Source organism: Centroberyx affinis, unplaced genomic scaffold (assembly GCF_046629955.1).
Source record: "Centroberyx affinis isolate AG114_WGS23_722 - 3 ecotype Tasmania unplaced genomic scaffold, CSIRO-AGI_Caff_v1 ptg002609l_1, whole genome shotgun sequence".
Classification (NCBI taxonomy): Eukaryota; Metazoa; Chordata; class Actinopteri; order Beryciformes; family Berycidae; genus Centroberyx; species Centroberyx affinis.
In genome coordinates, this window is record NW_027280808.1 from 29,846 (window position 1) to 50,242 (window position 20,397).

At 38.9% G+C, this 20,397-nt stretch overlaps 1 protein-coding gene across 1 annotated transcript; it reads right to left on the reverse strand.

The window, feature by feature from the left end:
• Positions 1-1,845: 1,845 nt before the first annotated feature.
• Positions 1,846-18,047, reverse strand: dipk1c (divergent protein kinase domain 1C; the record flags this gene model as incomplete). The annotated part of the gene is made up of 6 exons (XM_071534735.1): positions 1,846-5,222; positions 5,841-5,915; positions 10,041-10,205; positions 14,866-15,184; positions 16,964-17,169; positions 17,994-18,047. Coding segments are annotated over 6 exons (1,041 nt in total), but the record flags the coding sequence as incomplete, so codon positions are not given.
• Positions 18,048-20,397: the final 2,350 nt, after the last annotated feature.

The following is a 20,397-nucleotide window of genomic DNA, read 5'->3' on the forward strand; positions in this document are numbered from 1 at the left end:
AAAAATATAGATGTATAACGCTGCTGTCACACGGAAAACCACAGAACTTCAATTTTTGGGTGTTTTTTTTCTTCTTTGAATTGTAGTTTACACAGTCATGCGTGTGCTGAGCGAGTTTCATGACCTTTCAGCTCATGAAACCCGTTAAAAAACAATTTCCAGAAATATATGTGCGTGTGTGAAAAAATATACTTCCTGTTCTTCATCCCTGCCAAACTAACTTTTTTAGCAAATTTGTGGTTTTTGTTTGACAGTCTAATGCAGTAAAACAGCTTTGCACATCGCTCTCTTTTTGTCCCAGGCCCAACTGTCGCTGGATCCATTAAATACTTGGAAAAACAGACGAGGAGCGCTTGATTCGTCTAAACTCGCTAATGATGTGTTTAGTTTTGAGTCTGCTCAGTCACACACACAGTGCATTAAAACAAAAACTGCAATTGATTTTGAAAGCTGCCGTGTTGAGAAGCAGCTGGAGAAGATTTGGAAACTGATGAGAGAGAGAGAGAGAGAGAGAGAGAGAGAGAGAGAGAGAGAGAGAGAGAGAGAGAGAGAGAGAGAGAGAGAGAGAGAGAGAGAGAGAGAGAGAGAGAGAGAACCTCAGAGAGAGAAGAGTGTTGCAGTTGGATAAAACAGTGATCTTACACTGTCTATCCCATGGGGAGACAAGGCATTCTCTCTTTTTCTCTCTCTCTCTCTCTCACACACACACACACACACACACACACTTCTTGGAGGACTACTGGCCAGATGATGGTGATCTGTCATGGAGGTGTTTATGCATTTTTATTGGTTGGAGTTTTATTGGTTGGAGCATGAGGTCATCATTAAAGACACGCTGTTTTCCAGGAGGAAAAAGTCATGTGATTTTGATATGAAAAAGATACAAGAAAATATATTTTTGTTGTTAGATAGGTGTATATTATGGTATGTAAAATTAGCTAACAAGGTGAAAACATCATTTTTCTTTTCATTGTGACTTTAACTGGGAACTCCTGGGTCCAAACTGGATCCGTCTCCAGTCCTCAGATCTGGTCTGAAGGAGGTGCCAACTGAGCTGAGAACACAGCTGGTCTTCATGCTGACAGCTAGACAGGGGAGAAGAAGAAGAAGAAGCTGTCCGATCCAAAACAGTCTCAGAGAGAGCGGCAGGGCGGACCTGAGGTTCATGAACCCAAAGGTCACCGGTTCAAACCCCGCAGGAGGCGATCTGTCCATCAGCAGCTGGAGGAGGCGTGTCGAAGAGTCCTGGAAGACACTGAGGCCCCACCTGCTCCCTTATCATGGCTCAGTCTGGATAGAGGAGTCAGTGAAATGATGATGACATGAAAAGTTTTGTTTCACTTCCTTTCCTTTGTTTCATTTGTTCTGGGAACCTGGGACAAGTCATTTCTTCCTTTCCTGTCCTTTCCTTTCCTTTCCTTTCCTTTCCTGAAAACCTAAAACAAGTCAAACCTTTTAAATAGGGCAGGAAACCATCTTTCATCCACAAATCATTGGTTTGAATAGGAAACAGCCTGTCTGGGAGGCAGGTAGGCAAACTTACCTGGAATAAAGAACAAAGAAATTGCTCGCTCAAAGAAATGCATTCGTTTCTTTGTCTGCTGCTGTGGGTTATAATAAACATTTGTAATCGTTCGTTTGTTAATACGGACTTCCCTCCTTTTTGAACCTGTAGGCAAACTTATCTGCTTACCTTAACTTACCTTACCCTGCTAATATTTACCAGTATTTGTCTGGTGGATAGTGTTGATTTCCCTCCCTGCTTTTACTGTCAGGATTAACATGAGAATTTGTGGCATGCAGAACGTGTGAAGCAACGCACAGCAAACGTCTGAACACCATTGAAGATTTTATTAGTAAACTGAACTGTACAAAAAAAAAAACAACAACACAGAAAGTTATCTACATTTAGCTTGTCTATTTACATGAGCCTGGTCCCAAAGTAATGCAAGTTTTTGAGGAGACCATTTGGTCACATGCTACATAACTAGGTTAAAGTTTAGTCGACTCAGCACACACGGGATCCAAGCCAACTCTTGAATCTAAAATAGAGGCTGCTCAGCTAAAAGATAAAAACAATAAAAAAAGAAAGATTCTGATTTATGATCTTAGTTGCGCTGCAGAGTTCATCCCAATTCATCATCGCTCTCTCAAGAAGTGTCCACTTACCTTGCCTTCTAATCTAAAGCCCAAGATCAGGAGTTTCTGAATATATGAATTAAAGGTATATAATTTACACAAAGATTTCAGAAGGGCAATTCATAAACACCAAACTCCACAAAGGATTTATAGCTTCAAAATGCAAGTGACATTTTGTTGAACATCTACTTTTCGTCACCTGACAGTTGAGTATCAACACTGGACTATCCAAATAAAGTGTCACCAAAAGCTGTGCCAGCTAGTTCAACAGTTATTGGTGAGAGAGACCGTCCCGTAACTGAAAAGCAGCACGTTTGATCCCTGCAACAGCCAATGTGTCCATCAGCACCCATGGGTCCTTGAGTGAGAAACTAAACTCCGACCTGCTCGCTCATTGTAAGTCACTCTGGATAACAGCGTCAACTAAAAATGCCCAAAATGGAAATGTAGGTTAAAAGAGTCCAAAGAGTGTTAATGTTTGGATTATGGATTAGGACTAAATGGTACAAATTTGTACTCCAGTATTAGTTAATACAGTTAGGAATGGACGATGATGTCAAAGACAGGAAGTACCAGCCAATTCACAATGTCAAGAGTAAGTAAAATTTAAAAGTTAATGTCTGATGTGATATATATCCATAAAACAATCCTAACCTGAAATTCATCATTCAATATCTCTAAACTATTGACGTGCCAGTCTGTAAAAGTTTTACCACTTTTTTCAACCTGGGAGTTAGCTACTACCCTTTAAAAAGTACTATAATTTGTTGACATTTTGTGTCGTTAATCATTTTTTACGAATATATGGTCTCTTGTTTTCCAAATGATGAGCATCTTATTTTGAAATTAAACTCTTCAGTGACAAGAATGGACAAGAAGAAAGGCATTGATGACACTAGACAGAGAGACACTTTCTTATGAGAAATGTTCGTCAATCACGATAAAAATAAAAAGGCAACACTGACAGTTAGACAGACAATCCTGTGACTGAAAGCTCACAGGTTTGATCCCTGCAACAGGAAATGTGGCCATCAGCAGCCATGGGTCGTGTTGAAGCAACACACTGGTCCCACTGTACAACACACCAGTTAGCATCAGCTAACTAATGCCTAAACTGCAGATATGAGGTATGAGAGATATCCAGGACTCTGACAATATTAAGTTACAGGGACTTTGTCATCATCAGTCATGTTCAGTTTACAAAGAAGCAGAGTTTTATCACAAAAAGTATCTATAGTAGGATTAGACCGATATATTGGTTTGATAATATATTGTGATTCTGGCTTTTTTTTTTACTCAACAGCTTAATCGGTTTCAGTCTGTAAAACCTGCAATGAAACCTGGATTTTAATGCATAATAAACTTCTGAAGAAAACACTGAATTTTTTGAAATTTTTTATCGTGATAATGGTCAAACTGAAATATCCACAGCTTTATTTCAAATATATTGGTCTCAGCCTTTAAAAACCAATCAAATCAGTCAAATCCTAATCAATATCCAGTATCCAGTACGCCATCAATATAGAAAGCCTGAAAAATAATCATGAAAGTCATTGCACATTAATTTAGCTGTTAAGTGAAGTTATTAATTATTATATTTTCTACTTACTGTATGTACATAGTTACATCTTGTCTACAGCGTTTACAGTATGTATGCTTTGTTTTCTTACCTTGATCTCTCTTTGAAAGAGAACATTTTTTATATCTCACTGAGACTATCTGGTTAAATAAAGGTTAAAAAAACAGACAGGATTAATATACACCAAGCCCATATTTTCCACTGCTGGAGAGATGAGAAGACACTTGTGGCATTTCCAAGCTCTTTCTCTGGGTATTCCTTTCACAAAATTGCTCTGAAACTCCATTCAGTCGTGTCTTAAACAGCGGGTCAGGACCTGAAAATGGGTGACTGGGCTAGTTCTTTCAGTCCGCCAACATGTAAATGAGTGTCAATGTTTTTTTCATTAGGTTCACTGGATTCCAGGATGAGAGATTACATTTCTCCTTTAGGTCCCATGCTGAAAAAAGTCACATTGTAATAGTCTTTTTAAAGGCCGAGCCAGAGTTTGCGAGTTTCTTTTGTATTGTTCCGGTTCGCTTCACATTGCCTAATATCAAGCGGACCTGTTGGACAGATCTTTTAGTGGGAGTACAAAAAAATCCACCTAGAATGGCACTCAGAGTGTTTTCCCATTATAATGCTACACCTTGCCATTGAACGATCCTGTAGTATGTCTGTATTCCAGGGGACTTTTAATTTGACGACGTAATCCTCTGCTATGCTTCGTAGAACGTACTTCTGCTCTGGGGCAGCTGGTAGGTTTTCTCTAGCTAGTGAGATTTCAGATCACTTGGGGAAAAGTATTGACAAGACAGAAGAACTCAGATTTTTGGCGAACCTTTTGCAAGTTTTTGGTCCGCACCGGAGTCCACATGGCGTGTTCACACTTGTCAAAATGATCCGAAATTAGCAAAGAGTTCATAAAGTCTGCACCAAGCAATGTAGGTGTGAAAGCCACCTAAGAATTACATTGCGTACAGTACATCCTGGCCACATTTGCCTCATAATGGGGCATTTCACTTTTAAGTCAAGGAGCCCAGGGCTAGATGCAACACAGTAGGCATCACCACTGTTCCCTACACCCTTCATGGGTTTATTTCTGTGGAAAAGTTGCCCAAGAGCAGCTCTTGGCAGGCAAATGCCAGTGTTTTTAATCCTACAAAAGGATAGAGAGCCCACTTATGTGTTAATGAGAAGTTGCAGTGCAGCAGCTTGATGAAACCGTCTCATCCTCCCTAGGTAGCTCCCTTCGAAGGTCCCTACTGGCCGACTGGAGCTGCCCCAGGTTCAGTTCAGCTCCTCAGAAGTTCAGTGCAGTGTGGGTGTGGCCTTTTCCTTCCCAAGCCCCTCCTCCTTCACCTGAAGCTCCTCCCTCTTGGAGGAGGCGTGTCAGGATGTTGAGGAGGCGCTGATGGACGTCTCTGCCACGCCCTTTCTCTCCTCCTCCCCCTCCTTCTTCCTCCTCTTTATCCTCACCTCCGTCTATTTCTGAACACTCCTGCACCGCTCTCTGCAGTTCCACCTGTGGAAAAACGGCACAATAACAGTTTAAATTTGCAATCCAGAAATTTAGCTGAGGCTCTGATGCTCTTACAATCACATTTACTCTCGTTACTGTGGTAGAGTAGCTTTTTTGTGTACTTGAGTATTTTTTGTGGTCCGCAATTTTAAGTATGTTTTAATTGTTCTATTTTGCAACATTTTATATTGCATCTATTACAGACTACAAACTTTGCAGGCTGTCCGTGAGCATTGCATCAGAATCTGGCCAGTCATCTAATCCATCTGCATCAAACCTGCACAAGCATGTGGCGGAAACCTTAACCAATTGTAACAGCATATGCTCAAATTTATCTTTGATAGTAACTTAATTAACACTAGCCAAAAAGCCATCCAACTAGACCACAGATAACTTAAGTTGCTTCCTGAACCAGGCTGGATCCTCTTTATTTTCTAAACATTAAACTAGAGGAAATAATTGGGATATATGCATAAAACAAACACAGTAGCGTTTTGGAATACACTGCTTCATGTGTAAAGCAAAGAGAAGGAAATAGCCTATGCATGGAAAAAAAACCAAAATATATATATATATACATTTTCATTATAATTCAACAAATGATGGCAAAGCATCACCCACCTGTAGAGGCAGTCCTGCCTTGGCCCCGAGCAGAGTTGGAGAAAACCACGGCCTGAAGATCTTCTCACAAATGACCTAGGAGAGAGAGATGGAGGAAAGGAAATTAAAGAAGACAGGAGAGAAGGAGCGAAAAGAGGAGAGGAATGGAGGAAAGAAGAAGGGAAGAGATAGTACATACAGATAAATAAACTTGAACTTGAAAAAATATGTAGATTACGCCTTGTTTTTCATTATCAGCACTCCCCATCATCAGACAAATAGTCATTACACTGATGGGAGAAGACAGGAAGGCCAGACATCTGCTTCACACACGCGCACACACACACACACACACACACACACACACACACACACACACACACACACACACGCAGAGTTAAAAGACAAGGCCTCCATTCTCTGTGGATGTCAGGATGTGCGATGGAGAGCCAGGGGTCACCAGGGGTCGCGATAAGTGATCAGAAGACACCTGGGCAGCCTCAGATGGACCAATAGGAGAGCAGAGTGTCATCGGCGTATCATCAACACTCTCAGTCTGGTCTGCTCTTCATTCATCTTCAGTTCTTTTCTCTCTTCTTTGTTCTTTTTGGATTCTTTTCCCTTCCCCTTTTTTCCATTTTCTTCTCTTCACTCACCTTCAATTCTTTTCTCTTTTCCATTTTTTTCTTTTCATCTCATTTCTTTTCTCCTCTCGTCATCTTTCATTATTTTCTGTTTTCTTTTTCATTTTCCTCTCCTTTCTTCTTTATTCTTTTCTCTTCTCCTCTTTCCCAATTTCTTCTCCTCTCTTCCCCTCCCTTCGTTCATCTTTGATTCTTTTCTCCTCTTTTACATTGTCTTCTCTTTTCTTCCCATTTCTTCTCGTCTCATTCATCCTTATTTTATATTCCTATATTATCTCTTCAGTTTTCTTCTCGTCTTTGCTTCATATTTGACTCATCTCTCCTCTTCTTTCATCTCTTCTCTTTTCTCTTCATCTTCAATTCTTTTCTTTCCTCTCCTTCATCCAGCCTTGATTATTTTCTCTTCTCTTCTCCATTTTCTCATCTTCTTTTTCACTACATCTTCTAGCGACCTGCCATTAATATCAGCTGCCACATCTTCAGGATGCTCCTAACTCTCGTCTGTCTCAAGTATAAGTTTTCATAATTCAGATCTCTTATCGTGAATTTTAACGTTTGACGCAACATATCCACCTATAGAGGAATATTTTCCCTCTCCTCGCTATCCTCTCCACCAGTCTCATATTCACACATTCTCCTCTAATGAATACACATATCCCATATCATATGGTATGTGATATGCAGGAGCCAGCAGGGTGATGAGAGTCTATCTGGGCATTGTGCTGGTGATGACGGCGGTGACGGCGGCGAGGCAGCGCACGTCTGGCCCGGCTGGCCCGGCCTTTGTGGCTTCGGTTACAATTGTGTCCCGAAAGTTTCCTCTGTGTCGGAAGAGAGCGCCGGGAGACTCGGAGGCTGACAGCTCGACCCGGCTGGGACCAGAACTTCAGACTGATTCACAGAGTCTCATCTGCTCATGTGGAGCTGCTCAGAGAGTCACAAGTGCTGAAAGGTTGAGGTTTTGTGTAGAAAGGCATATACTGTATATCATAATAAAGATAGATGATCATTATTATTATCATTATTATTATTATTATTATTATTATTATTATTATTATTATTATTAACTCCCGTCTACACAAAAATACAACTACGAAAGATAACGTTATTATTATTCGACACAAAAATGCAACCATTCAATTATGAAACATCACATTCTTCTTCTTCTCATTATCATTATTATTATTTGTGTAATAATATCATTTTTAACAATTTAATCATATTTAATTCAATACAATTTAATAGTTTTACTGATTTAATTTTAATTAAATTGAATAATTTAATAATAATTGTAACAATAATAATGCCACTTCTACTCATAATAATTATAATGTACTAATAATATTAACCCTGTCTACACATAAATGCAACAATCATATTATAGTCAATCAATGTAGTAAGTTTAACAATTCAATTTTTTAAAACATTATTACTCTATTTTATATTTTATTATTATTATCATCATTATTTTGTGATATTTGACAGTTGAATTGTTGTTTTTGTCTAATAATAATAATAATAATAATAACATAATAATAATAATGATAATGATAATAATAATAATAATAATAATAATAATAATAATAATAATAATAATAACCATAATCATAATATTATTTTTTTTCTACTCAACAGGTGAGTGGCTCCTAATCATAATAGTATTTAGATCTCAAACAACCACAACAGCAAAGAAATTAAAGAAATTAAGAAATTAAAGAAGAAATAGTTTTAGTGTCCAGTTTTTCATAGATTATTGAAATGTATCTTCAAAGCATTAAAATGACATATTACACAATAGATAATGTTAATAATAGATAAATTACTTTCAAGCAAAGTAATTTATGACTTATTATTAAATCAAAAAGGAGCATTTTCGATCAAACTTTTTCTGTTAAAAAATATATATATGTGTATGATCTTTATTACTTATTATTTACAGAAATGTTGTCATATAAAGTTAGAATTGTCTGAAGAATTTATACTCTATATTATATTCTTGGTTGACATTTTTACAGACGTTTTGTAAATATAAAGATAAGATGAGCTTTATCCATTTCCACTGGGAAATCGGCTCATTACAGCAGCAGAGAATGGAAGCGCAGGTGGGAGACTTAAAAGTAAAAAGTAATAAAGGATCTCAATAAAATAGAATTGAAGTTAGAGTTTCTCAAAATAAAATTCACACTAGGATGGCTGCTCACATATTTACAGATTTATGGATATATAGTTTACAGATTTACACACTGACAAACACCAAGACATAATTAATCATAAATGTCAGAAAATAATGTTTTTCCTCCAAATAAATCCTGTTTTGGAAGTGAACTCTTCCAATTGAAAACACACAAAAGTGTCACTGTGTTTTCAGCATAACGCCCTTGCTATTAGACGTAATTAACATTCTGCCGCTTTACTGCACACTTATAATTAAATGTTGTGAAAGATGGATTACCCAGGATTCCTAGGGAGTCTGGAAGAAGCAGGCAACCCTGTAATTTATCAACCACCTTATTAGAAGTTGGGCGTGCAGCGTGGCTGTCTGTCGACGGCACGCGAGCGGCTGAGCCAACATGTTGAGACATTTACTTTTTACATTTTAGGCATTTAGCTTCTTTCCAGAGAGACTTACACTGAGTTTAACAGGACAATCGGCTTCAATTTCTACATCACCAACATTACAAGCAACCAAATATTAAGGAAGTCAAGGGTCAAACAAGCCTCAGAGCCCCAGACATGTAGTACAGGCTATATATTACCTAGAATGAATATGAAGTGTTAGGTGAAGAGATATGGGACAGGGAGGAGGGGAAATTAACTTTTATTTTAAACAAGAATTCAATTGGAAATCTTTCTAAATTGATTCTTCAAATGTAAGCTTTCCTGCATGATTTAAAATAGTATTCACCCCACTATGTGTTTCAATCCAAAGCCATATAGTTTATTTACAGAAAGCAATTTACTTTTGGCATCCATACATTTGAATCAATGATTTTTCATTACATTTTAACTTGGAAGAAAATTGCCGACCTAAATAGAATTAATTTCATTGAAAACGCTCTGTCTGTGTTGACAAATTAAATTCCAAGTTGCCTTTCTAAATTGAAAAATTAAACTCCATTTTCTAAACTGATAAAAAAATTCCCTTTTCTTAAGTGATAAACTGAATTTTTAATCCACTTCTAACTTCATAAATAAAATTTAAATCCATTTTCCGAATTCATAAACTAAATGTCAAACTCCCCTCTAATGTGATAAATTGAATTTAGAACCTCCTGCCTAAAATGATGATTGAATTTAGTCTCCTGTTTCTAAATTGATCAACTGAATTCAGAGTTTCCCTTGTGAAATTTATAAATTAAATGTAGAATCACTTTTCTAAATTGATACATTTAATTTAGATTCTCCTTGTGAAACTGATAAATTGAATATAGAATCCCCCCTCTGAATTAAAAATTAAAGCTGGGTCATGTGTCCATGGCTCTGGACAGTGAAGCACAGTGAAACACAGTGAAACACAGTGAAACACAGTGAAACACAGTGAAACACAGTGAAACCCCCCGCGGCGCTCGGCTCTGACCTGCAGGTTGCTGTTCCTGCGGCGCGGGCTGCACCGGTGTTTTCTCCGGTCGCACCTGGAGGAACAGTCAAAGAAGTTACAGTCGTCATCGCTGGTGCAGTTCTGGTCCAGGATGTCTCTCATCTTCGGCTCGAAGAACGCCATGTCTACGTCAATCGCCACCACCTACAGAGAGAGAGAATTACACTTTTACTACAGAGAGAGAGAGAGACGGGAGTTTCATTTTTAGGGGGTTTAGCTGATGCTCTTATCCAGGCCGACTTCTAATGAATCAGCAGGTTGAGGTTCAATGTCGGGACACATGGTTGTTGGCAGTGGTGGAAAGAGCGCTAGACTGTCCTGCTCAAGTAGAAGTACTGTTACTTTGCTGATATTTTACTTAAGTAAAAGTACTGCTGTAAAAATCTACTTCAGTAAAAGTAAAAAGTGTCTCATTTAAAAAAAAAAAAAACGTCGATCTCAACAAGTCATTCAGTCTCATATTCAGCCTTCAAATCTTATTTTTCTTAAACCAAGAGAAACATTCTGCAGTGAGGAGAGATAACTCCACTTGTCTCCAATGCAGCTTCACTTGTTTCAGGAGTTTTCTATGAGTGTCAGTCTGTTGAAACCAGTCAGAATAAGGCAGATCACTGCACTGCTGTCAAGAAGATGACTCTTGATTCTACTAAATTATTGAAACAAGTTGATTTGCATTGGAAACAAGTGAAATTATCTAACACCACTGGCAGATTTTTGTCACTTGTTTTAAAAAAATACTATTTTAGGACTCGATGATCTTCTGCATTGTACTCAGAGTAAAAGTTACACAGGTACTTTATATAACAGAGAACGCTGTTAGATTAGATCCAAAAGACAGCTAAACCTGACAAAGTAGATCTATGAATGACAAAGGCGGCTGAGGATGTCCTAACATGGCCACCGTACTTGAGGCGTGGGGAGTCAGTACTAGGGACGGGAGAATATATTGAAATTCAAAATGCAAAAGTGTGACAATCTGTATGGTGGGTCAGAAAAATGGTGATATTAGCTCCATGTTATTTTGCTGTAGTAATCATAAATGATTCACAAGCTCTCCATCCAAATTATATTATTGTCACTTTGTAATAATATTTTTAAATTGTTGTTTAAATTCTAGTGAGCCAATACTAGAATGTAAATATGGATTCAAGTATATATGGATTTCACAATCCACACACGAGATGCAGGTTAATGCCAGGTGTAAAAGCGGCCTATGTTTCTGTCTCTCTCTCTTTTTTCTCTCTCTCTCTCTCTCACACACTCTCTCTCTCACACACACACACACATACACACACACACAGTGTAGGTGGACTGCTTCAGCAGAATGGTTGGTGTGTAAGCCAGTTCCACAGCAGGTGAGTCCGCAGCCTCGGGCCAAAATACAGACTTTGTCTTTCGACCCATTTCTCTGTCACTGTCTTTCTTAGATTTCCTACACATCTCTCTCTTACATTTGTCTTTTTTTAATTATGATGCTAAAATAACAGTAAAAGAGTAACTGTGACTGTAAAATAATCAAGTATAATAGAAATGTGCTAGAAAAAGAGCCACAGATACAGTTTTTTTTCTTCTTTATAAACAAGATGGGAGTATTTTCTGTGTGAGCAGCATGGAAGATAAAGGGGAGGAAGATGTGACTGAGGTGGAAAGTAAAGATGTGATTTAGAGGGGGAGAGGGGTCTTGAACTATTTAGATTCCAGGTTACAGCAGAAACAGGGAGCGAAAATGAAACGCCCCGCCCCCTTTCAGGATACAGGTGAGTTTAGTTTAGACGCTTTGAAACGTGCAGACACATAAATCATTTTGTTGGAGCAAGTTTTAACACAGAAACAGAAATGCTGATATTTAACTCTTCACTTCCCAAATCTGCTCTTCTTCTGGTATCTATAATACTTTCAGATATGCATTATTTTCTGCTGTTTCTCCTTAAATCTTCAGATAGCTTACATCAGTTTGTTACTGCTTGATATGATGTATACTATGAATTTAGGTCAGAAACATGTCTGTCCAGCTAAACAAGGCAGGTAAACTCTATTTCACAAATGAGAAATGTAGATAAACTGAGTTCCACTACATCCATATCCATAAAAACACAACTATTTTGTAAACCTTAAATTGTAAACAATAATGTGATTTACCTTCATACAGTGATGTAGTGGTAAACATAGAGGTGGGTAAACACAGTCAGTGACCAAAATAAGGCAAACCACCACCAACAATCAAGAATACTTTTTTTCCCTTAAAGAACCTAATCTTCACATAACCTATATCAGTTCGATACTACTTGATATGATGTATGCTATGAATTTAGGTCAGAAACATGTATTTCCGGCTAACAAGATGGGTGAACTCTATTTCACAAATGAGAAATGTAGATAAACTTTTCAACCATACATACTTTCAAACCATACTTTTCAAATTGATGTTACTCCTCTATTACTCCTCCTCATTATTCTTACTAAAACAAAGTTGAAGTTTGCTATTTTAGCTCTAAAAATAAAGTAGAGCTAATGAGCAAGACGGACGTTCTTCCTTCCGTGTTTACAGAAGCTCCCTGCGGAGGACGAGGTGGAAGGAGATTTTTAATCCGCTGTGCGTCCACAGAGTTTAGACAGAGCAGCGTCTGGGAAATAAAGGAAAAACGTCTGGGTTTGTTTTCGCAGCGTTATCAGATGGTTTTATGGTTGACGCTCGCTGTAAGACAGACCGGGTCACGCTGTCATTAGGCATGTCGGACCTGCTGGGCCCGAGCCAACACTCACACAGCTGAATCCAAACTGTTTTGTCTCTGACAGTCTGGGCTCTTGTAAAATAGCAAGCTCATACTAATGGTTACTGGAAAATGGGCAGTTTAGAAAAAAAAGCAAATCCAAGGCCATAGAGGGAATTTCAAGTCCAAGCTCGTTAGGCCGGCTCTAACGAAACGCAATTAAGTCGAAGAAACGAGAGCCTCGTTATTGCTGTTATGGTATTAGCGAGATTAGTGCTTTGCCCATAAAAGTGCTGCTATGGAATAATAATGATCATTCGCTGTTTGTAATGCCAGAATTGTAAAATATAAAACAAGCAGTGCCATAACGTTCACCGCCAAAACAGAAATAGCCGGAGCATTACTGGAGCTGCAATATCACAGGAGAGGGAGCGATGATATTCAGTTTAACAGCACGACCTCCAGGGTGATGTTGCTTTTATACAGCAGCTCTATAAACAAAGCTGTTCATCAAGTAATGGTATTATGAGACAACCCATTAGGATTTTTCTCTTTTATTCGTCTCTAAAGAACACACACCCACTGAGGTGCAGACAGGAGGCTTTTGTAAAACTTCCACTTATATATAAAGAAAATTCAAGCCGCACACACTTCTCTTTTCTTTTAGTTTCGTGCTTTATTTATCCCGCAAAATGTTTTCAGCTAATTCCATTTCCTCTGTCTCTCCCTGACGAAGGCCATGCAGCTGAAAGCGCTCGGTGGATAAATAAAGTAAAGCACGAAACTAAAAGAAAAGAGAAGAGTGTGCGGTGGAAGTTTTATTCCCCTCTGCCAACAGAAACAGAAACGGCTCCCTCAGGTTTAGACGACCAAGTGTTGCCAAGCAACACAAAGTGTTTCTATTAGAACAGCTGCACAGCGGAGTGATACGTACAGTAAAACGGCCCAGTGCTGTTAGACTGTACATCAGCACTCATGGAATGTCTCCTGTCCAATCAAATTACTCCACCGGAACGAACCGTTGTATAATATAAATGATACACAGGGCCCATGTTTATTTCATATGTAACTTAGACTCAACATGGATATTAATTCCATGACTTTGTGGCCTGTTTGACCCAGCTGCCTTTTGATGTTTGAAAAAAATGTGTTTGTGATGAATAAATAACAGTAAAACTTTGTCCCTTTTTTTATTTTGCCTTTGCTTAGAAGTACAAGTTCTCTCAAAAGCAAAGTGTCTCCTTGTTAATTTAACAATGATCTGTTGAAAGACTGAAGTGGCTGCTGACTGTGTCAAGCCAGTGGTTGTTGATGCTGAACAGCAGGCATCAATGGACTAGTAGTAGAAAGTAGAAAGGGATGTTATGGTATCAGGTGTAGTTACCTGTTAAAACAGGATTATTGTTGGGGATTCAGAAAGATTAACTGAAGGTTTTGTTCCAAAGTGAGATCCATCTTTTGACAGAAGTGATGCCAAGCCTTACAAAGTTACATGAAAGTAAATCTCAGAAACACTTAAAGAGGAACTAAACCCAAATCTGTGAAAAGCCTGGCATCTAATGGTAATAACAAGCCTGCTACTGAAATGTCCATCTGCTATTGGCTGACCTTTAGATGTCAGGTTTTTACCAGAGTTTGGGTCAATTCATAAACAAACTCATTAATTCAACTAATTCAATTAGAATTTGAAAAAACCTACAGGAAACAGAATTGGGATTGAATTGGAATTTCAGGACATTTCATTTAATTCAATGAAATTCTGTGAAATTCCATGTTTTTTGTTGTTTTTTACCACATATCTGAGATTCCACGTAGTGTTATATATTATCAAAAATATGGGATATGCAGTGTTCACAAAATATTGCAATATATTTCATGAATATCGCAATATTTTTACCACCCAAGCCTAGTCCCGAGTAGGCATGGCTTCTTTTTAAGGAGTTGCGAGCCAAAAAGGTGGAGAACCACTGATCTAGAAAGCTTAGTAGAGTCTTATTCTGCTGTTGATCTCATCGTGAGTCTCTCTGTATGACATCATCGACTAAACACCTAAAATGAAACCGTACAGGACGGCTCGTCTGTGTCCAGCTCACCGTCAGGTCCTTCCTGATGGCGAAGTTCTCTGGTTTGATGTCGCAGAGGTGCAGCCGGTGGGTGAAGTCGTTGTCGAAGTGCCAGACCATGTCCAGGAAGCTGAGCGCGATGCGGTGCACCAGGTCCCTGGAGCTCCAGCGGGCCCGGGCCCCGGGGTCCGGCCCGCCGCCCGCCGCCCTCGGCCCGGGGACGGACACCTCGTCCAGGGAGAAGATGTTCTGGTCCCAGGCGTGTCCCGCCGACAGATACTCCACCGAGTAGAAGTGACCGCAGGAGCCCAGCACCTTGGCCACATGGGTGCTGAGGTCCTGCAGGACTCTGGAGGACAGAATTAAGGATGGGACAATAACCAGTATTACTATATATCGCTGTAAAAAAACAATAACAGTTATGACATCACCTCTAGTTTTTTATTTCCGTGATCACAGCGATAACCACAGACTCGTTGAGAGGCTGAATAACAAACTAAAACACACAGCACAGCCCAGGACTCTCTCATCATTATTGATGTTTTATTTTCCCCTCTAATAAATTGTTATATTCATGTTGCTGACTGAGTTAGTGGATGCAGGCCAGTAGAACTTTTTGAGACTCATTTGACTTATTTTAAATGCTGTGAAGTCATCTGAAGAGATTCGCTTATAAAATAGTTCAGTTTTTGGGGGCAGAATTATTTGTTTTTCAAATATTGCTTGATGAATTTCAGGTTGCAGTTTTTTTCCAAAATGGATATTTGGAAAGACTTTTAGAGGGGCAGTAAGTAAGGTTTTTACTGCCCCATGCCACAGAATAACCATATCTGCATGGGGGTTGAGTTCTTGTCAAAATTCACTTTCTGGTTCGTACTCTGCTTTGGAACAAAAACTCTCCACCTGCCGAAAAGCCGAAAAAAGCAAATGACAAATCAGTTTTATTCTTCCAGTATTCAGCATGGTGAGATATCAGCTTCTTCACTAGATGTTTCTGTTGGATCTCTGCTCTGATTGGCTGCTTACTGCTCTGTGTTGTGAAAATGTGACTTTACTGTTTGTGTCAATTACAGGCCACCGTAGATCAAGGGGACAGGAAGGGGGTTGATGGAGGAAAATCTCTCTCTCTGTCTCCCTCTCTCTTTCTCTCTGTCTCTCTCTCTCTGTCTTCCTCTTTCTTTCTTTCTCTCTCTCTTTCTCGGCCCGATCTGTCTCTCTCTCTTTCTCCCCCCCTCTCTTTATCTCTCTCTATCTTTCTCTCTCTCTCTTTCTCTCTCTCCCCAATCTGTCTCTCTCCTTCTCCCCTTCTCCCCCTCTCTCTCTCTCTTTCTCTGTCTCCCCCAATCTGTCTCTCTTTCTCCCTCCCTCTCTCTTTCTCTCTTTCTCACACACGCTTTCTATCACTCCCTCTCTCCTCTATCACTCCCTCTCTCCATCCTCCTTCTATAACCCCCCCCACACACACACATACACTCTCTCTTCCCAATCTCTCACTTTCTATCTCCCCTTCTCCTTCCCTTCCTTCCTCCCTCACTACTTCCCTCCTCTTTTCTCTTTATCAGTCGCCCTATTCTCTGACACAATACTCACACTCACACAGAGTTTTTTTTTATTTTCCAAACTCCATTTGTCATTGTGGCTCTGCAGGGCTCCAGATAAGCAGCAACAAAGGGTCACCTCGCCTCACCGGCTTTATTTTTGGCGGAGGTGTTTTTTGGCTGGAAGCCGGCGAGCGGCGTCCGGCCCTCTCTGCCCTCCTGACGGAAAACAAACTGACTCCTCTCTCCATCTCTGTTCCGCCTGCAGCCCTGTCTGACGTTCTCAAGGATGAGATGAGACTACTCGGTCATCCTTAAAGCTCTGCCAGGCAATTTCACACGTTGGCAAAACCTATTTGTCTTCTTCTTCTTCTTCTTCTTCTACGCGTCTGTCACCTTGCACTGAGGTTTACCAAAGCTTTACTCGACTTCGATGCCCAGAAATCCTGCAAAGTGACGCTCTCTTTTGGATTTCGCTCTTAGGGTTCGATTCCTCACTTTGTGTCAGTGACCACACCTGACACCAAAACCTTTATTTTAATTTGTATTTTAATTTGACCCGTCTGTCCCTCCCTCCCGTGTGTTTTTACCTGAGGAAGGTGTACTCCTCCTGCTGCAGCAGGGACCAGAGAGAGGCCAGCTCGGCTCTGGAGTAAGCCTTGTCTCTGTTCTTCAGCTTGTTGCCCCACAGTTTGGCCAGGGAGCTGTTCCCTCCTCCTCCTCCTCCTCCTCCTCCACCTCCTCCTCCACCTTCCTCCTCCTCATCTTCCTCGGCGAGCCCCAGCGAGTTTCGCACCTCGGATCAGATAAATAGACAGACTGTAAACCCAGGTACTCTCCAAAGTCCTAATCATGATTCCTATCGAGGTTTTATCACATTTTAGTAGTGATGGGACGATCTATCGAAAATTCAATATACCGTATCACAATACAAAAATGTGACAATCCGTATGTTGTGTCAGGAACATGAATGGTGATATCAGCTCCATGTTATTCTGCTGTCAGGAACATGAATGGTGATATGAGCTCCATGTTATTCTGCTGTAGTAATCACTGATGAGACTCTTGACCATCACAGTTTCACAAGCTCTCCATCCAAATTATATTATTGACACTTTGTAATGACATTTTTAAATTGTTGTTTACATTCTAGCAGCCAATGGCATCGCTAGAAAGATTTGAGTCTCAGAAATAAACAGAATTCTGCACAGTCAGACTTTGTTGTTACTGAACTTTTATTTATTACATCGTATCCTGGTTGTATTAAATCATGAATCTCAGATCACATATCATATCGTCCCATCCCTACAGCTAAGTATTTATCACAAGATATTCACTGGATTTGGTGATATAAAAGTTGGCGGATTTCTATACTGATACCTTCTGTCCTCATGTAGAGAACTTCTCACCAGACTCCATTACAAAGTCTGGCAATTTAACGTTTCTTTATTTATCAGCAAATGATACAAACATCGTATGACATCACTTAAAACCATTTACTTATCACAAACAGCCACTGGAAAATTCGGCATACATCTGATTCACCAAGCAGAACTTAATTTAAATAAAATCTCAACTTTTATAGCTGGTTCAGCAGCTTTTCCGCTAGACATCACTTACTTCCAGAGTGGCGTAGAAAACCACATCCAGGGGGGAGAGATCCTCTGTTGTGTCCTGGTGGGGGGAGAGATGGAAATTTATTATTATAAATAGTAAAAAATGAAATATTTACTTTGACTGGGTGCTAAGTCGACCTTCCCTGGACAAATAAATGTTTTAGAAAAAGATTGTAAATTGAACACAGCAGATGTGACAGCGATGTTAATGGAGTTTTAAATGGCTGCTTGTGCCCCGCTGTGCAGGGAGAGTCACAGTGTAAAGGGCTGATTCACCAGGCAGTTTGAATCAAGGTAGAAAAGGAATAAACAACAACAAACAAACAAGTGGAGAAAGGATGGAGAAGGAAGAGGAGAGGCTTTTAAACCAGAAAATATATTAAATTTTGAACTCACTTGCTGTCATTGAATACCAGAAAATCACCCACCATAACACATCGAGTGCTAAGTCAAAATGGTTGTGACTGACATAAAAAAAACAAAAAAAACTTAAAAAGTAACAAACAGAATATTACCAAAATTGACCACTTCCTTTTACTGCCCTGCAAAGGCAAACGATGGTAACTACTTGTTGTTTTAAAACTGACAGACAAGACTAAATACAACTCAGTCACACATTTCAGCATCAAACAGCTTATAAAACATTTTAAACATAAAAAACATTATGAAAAATATACAAATGAGATTACAAAACGTCATCGAAAATGTGAGATGTTGTTGCTTTTAAAGAAGAAATTCTAGTTTCAAACTGTTTTGCAGTCTGTTCTGTTTCCAAGATCTGAATGTACAGGAATATTTTATGTGTATTTAACACTCACCAGTCAGTAAATAAATGCAGTTATCACACACACTCTCACTCACACACACAGACATCCACACACACGCACACACAGTGGTGGAAGAAGTACTGAGATCTTTTACTTCAGTAAAAGTAGCAATACAACAATGTAAAGATACTCCATTACAAGTAAAAGTCCTGCATTCAAAATCTTACTTAAGTAAAAGTACATAAGTATTGGCAGCAAAATGTACTTAGAGTATCAAAGTAAACGTACTCATTATGCAAACTGTCCTCATTTAGAGAGTTATATCATAAATTATTGGAATATTAATACTGATTTATTGACATACATGTACATGTAAGCAGCATTTTAAAGTTGTCAACGTGAAGCTAATCTTAACAATTTAGCTATACTTTTGGGTAGTCTAATCTATAACAATGCTATTTTATAGTTATTTTATAAAGATGATCAAATGTTTTAAATATAAAATATTGATCTGAAAAGTAACTAGTAACTATAGCTGTGAAATAAATGTAATGTGGAGTAAAAAGTACAATATTTCCCTCTAAAATGTAGTGGAGTATAAGTACAAAGTAGCATAAAATGGAAATACTCAAGTAAAGTACAAGTACCTCAAAATTGTACTTAAGTGCAGTACTTGAGTAAATGTACTTAGTTACTTTCCACCACTGCGCGCACACACACACACACACACACACACACACACTGAGCATACTCACCTACCTATTAGTTAAAGGGAAAATGCATCCAAGAAAGATTTACATTATCCTAATAAGACTTCAATCAACAGGTACATTCTCTCAGGACATTTCCAAAGTGAGATGAATGGAAGGCTATGGCTAATTATGTTGACCCATAGGATTTTATTTTACTCTATTTGATGGTATTGCTAACAGTTCTGTGTTCCAGCAAATGGATTCATGACCCTGGAACATCAGTCTAGTGTTACTGTGTTCACAAAGTTGGTCTCCTATTGTCAATGGAGCAGCTCCAAAAAGTGACGTTTGATGATATCAGACTTCGGACTCATGATTCTCCTCTTTTTTTTGGAGGCCCATACAAAAATATAGAGATAAGATAGTCCAATAGTCCAAGATCACTGGGATAACATGAACTCTACCCTAAAATGGATTTTCATGTTAAGTCAAGTTGTTGCCCAAAATTAAGCTTTAGTTGAAATACATAACGGTCTTGTCATTATTATACATGCATTATTCATTTGTAATACCCTATTTACAGTGACACATAACTAGGAAAAGTGTTTTCCTGGAAACACACACAAGTTTCTTACTTACACTTTACATCACCTTCCTTATACCATATATACTGTATTGAGATAGAGTTGATCCTAACCCTGTGAAGAATTTTAAACAGTACTTTTACTTGTGGGAAATCAGTCTCAAAACTAAATGTCCACAAAGTACTTCAAACCAGAACTCCAGTCCAAACACATTTCACTGGGACCTGCTTTCCAAAATACCTTAGGGGCACAGGCAATATCCTGCTGCAGTTATTAAACTTTGACTAGAGGTGAAAATCAGTCCTGACTAATAAGGAATCATTACAGAGAGCGGTGGTAAGTGATAATGAGAAATAGAGAGGTGC